Genomic DNA, 2536 nt, shown 5'->3' with positions numbered 1-2536 from the left:
GGCGGGCGCAGGCCCCGGGGAGGTCACGGCGAACGCCGGCGGCCTGGACAGGGGCGTAGTCTCTGCAGTGGTGCTGGGGACTGCATCTACTGGTAAGGAGCAAGAAATCAGGACCCGCAACTCACTGGAGGGGACTACCCCTTCACAGAGCTCCCCCAGCAGGTAGGGAAACTGCATGAACATCCCACAGCTCCGGCCCTGGGGACCTCACCCATCACCCTGGGGACTCTGGGGCACAAGCTCTCCTGAGTCTGAAGGCACTAAGAGCATTCCCAGACCCGAGGACCAGGCAGAACTGGCCCAGGAGCTTCCCCAGCCTGCGCTACACAGACACCCTGCCCTGCCAGCCCTGGCCCTGGGTTACTACTCCTTGCTGTCCCCTCCGCATTCCCAGTCCGCCCTTACCAGCCTTATCCTCCAAGACTTTGTTGAACCACTGCAACACTGCCTTCTTCTCTGCGCCCAGGTCCTCCGACGTGATGGAGTAGCCCAGCTGAGGCGGCGGGGGCTGCCAAGAGAGAGCAGCAGCTTAGCTCCTTCTCAGGGAAGCCAGCAGAGCCTCTCTGAACTTGTGGTGAAGGCTGGCCGTCGCAAGACCCGTGAAGCAGGTGGTTCTGCCACAGCACGCTACCGCGGAGCTCCGATCCCCATTCATTTTGGCCCCCGGCTTGGCGCTCGGGCAGCAGGCAGCACAATCACGCACAGCCCACCAGACACTGGGGCTGGGGATAGCGTCACTTCCCACTCGGCCAAGGACGGGGCCTCCTTCCTGAGGGCAGGCAGGTCAGTCTCCCCCCAGCCCTGCAGAAATTGCAGTGAGCACATTCTATCGCCAGAGGAGGGCAAAAGGGGCTGCGAGACAGCGACGTACCAGCGCCGGCAGCAGGCAGCACAATCACGCACAGCCCACCAGACACTGGGGCTGGGGATAGCGTCACTTCCCACTCGGCCAAGGACGGGGCCTCCTTCCTGAGGGCAGGCAGGTCAGTCTCCCCCCAGCCCTGCAGAAATTGCAGTGAGCACATTCTATCGCCAGAGGAGGGCAAAAGGGGCTGCGAGACAGCGACGTACCAGCGCCAGCTGGTCCCCCCGGCGAGACGACAGCAACCGGATCTTCCGCTTGCGCTTCCCGCTGCTCCCCGACGCGGACGGTGGGCTCAGGGAATTCTGCTTCTTCCGCACCTGCGTCTCCACCGCTACAGAAGGAGACAAGTCAGGACCAGCTCTGGGCAGAGGAGGCGTTTGGCTTGTACCAACGGGGTTCTCCCTTCTCATTCTCTCTGGATGGCCCACCTCAGAGGGCAGAGCCAGGGGCACGGCTTTAAGCCGAGGACAAGGCTATGATGCCCTGGAAGAGCAGCTGGCCACAACACATCTCGGGGCAGTCTGTTACAAGAGCCTGCCACAGGGCAGCGGCCCCCTCCCACCTCCACGGATGGTCCTTGCACACTGCCTGCCCGAACCACAAACCACACAAATTGCATGAGCCACATCTAGTGCTGCGCCACAGGACCCTACCTGCGACGCGCACAAAGGATTTCCTCTCCATTTTAGCTGAGGAAGCGTTGGAATAAGCTCAGCCCAGAATGTGATCAGGGTGCTACTTGCACCACAGCAGATTTTGCCCCAAGGCTGACACCTGGACTTGTGCTGGCTTGGGCGCTGGTGTTCCCCCCTTGCAAGCCAGCTCCCAGGCATCTGTTAGCACACTGACACTATCAGCACCCCTTGCTTATCACCTGGAGATCCCTTTAGAGCGGTTGCTGAGGCCGGCAAAAGTGCCACTGCCTTGGGACCAGCACGTTCCTGGTTTCCAGGTGACATCTCAAGCCAATCCCACCTGCAGACCTCAGCTACCTCCTGTCGTGCTGCTGGATCGCACCAGTGGCCCATCCAACCCAGGCACAGAGCTGGGGCCCATCTACGCTCACCTTTCTCTGTCTGTAGCTCCTTGTCCGATTTCACTGGAGTGGAAGTGTTGGAGCGATGCAACTCCTCTTCCCTGCGCAAGTGGGAGAGAGCCAGTTAGGGTCAACCCCAGGCTTGGCCCTGTCCCCAGGGAGCAGGACAAGACCAACCACGCTAAGGACTCCCACCAGCATCCCTGGTGTGTTTCTTTGCCTCCGCCAAACAACAGACCTCAGGACAACAGCCTTGCCCTCACCGCACCAGCCTGAAAGCAGCTCCAGGCAGAGGAGCTGCTCCCTTCCCCGGGACCCCGCCCCCCAGCTCAGTCGGGCCGCTGAGCCTGCGCACCCTCCGCAGGACAAGTCGGCCTCAGGGTGGCAGCCGGGGGTCCCGGATGGGAGCCGGGGCCCCTCACAGGTCCCTGGCTTGGACCCACCCTGTCGCCAGGGTGAGTGTTTGTGTCGGTTTTACTTCTGACATAAGCTCAGGTCCTTCTCTCAGCCGGGAGAGAGAAGAACAAGGGCCTGTGCTCCAAGGCAGGCACTAAAATACAACCCTACTGTAGCTCCCTTGAATTCATTCTGAGAAGACGGCAAAAATTGGGGCCTGTCTCTTCCCAACGTTTCAG

General features: G+C 61.3%; 1 protein-coding gene across 1 annotated transcript in view; it reads right to left on the bottom strand.

The window, feature by feature from the left end:
• Positions 1 to 405: 405 nt before the first annotated feature.
• Positions 406 to 2536, bottom strand: part of LOC104077583 (nuclear envelope pore membrane protein POM 121-like) — a gene marked incomplete at both ends in the record, with an annotated part of 6233 nt that continues 4102 nt past the window's right edge. Inside the window, 4 exons of the mRNA XM_009578865.1 lie at positions 406 to 508; positions 1072 to 1196; positions 1519 to 1554; positions 1932 to 2002. Coding sequence (XP_009577160.1) covers positions 406 to 508; positions 1072 to 1196; positions 1519 to 1554; positions 1932 to 2002 — 335 coding nt within the window. The remainder of the gene's footprint in view (positions 509 to 1071; positions 1197 to 1518; positions 1555 to 1931; positions 2003 to 2536) is intronic.

This window comes from Fulmarus glacialis, unplaced genomic scaffold (assembly GCF_000690835.1).
Source record: "Fulmarus glacialis isolate BGI_N327 unplaced genomic scaffold, ASM69083v1 scaffold20895, whole genome shotgun sequence".
In the NCBI taxonomy this organism is placed as follows: domain Eukaryota; kingdom Metazoa; phylum Chordata; class Aves; order Procellariiformes; family Procellariidae; genus Fulmarus; species Fulmarus glacialis.
The sequence above is the reverse complement of the archived record's forward strand: the minus strand, read 5'-3'. Positions and strand labels throughout refer to the sequence as shown.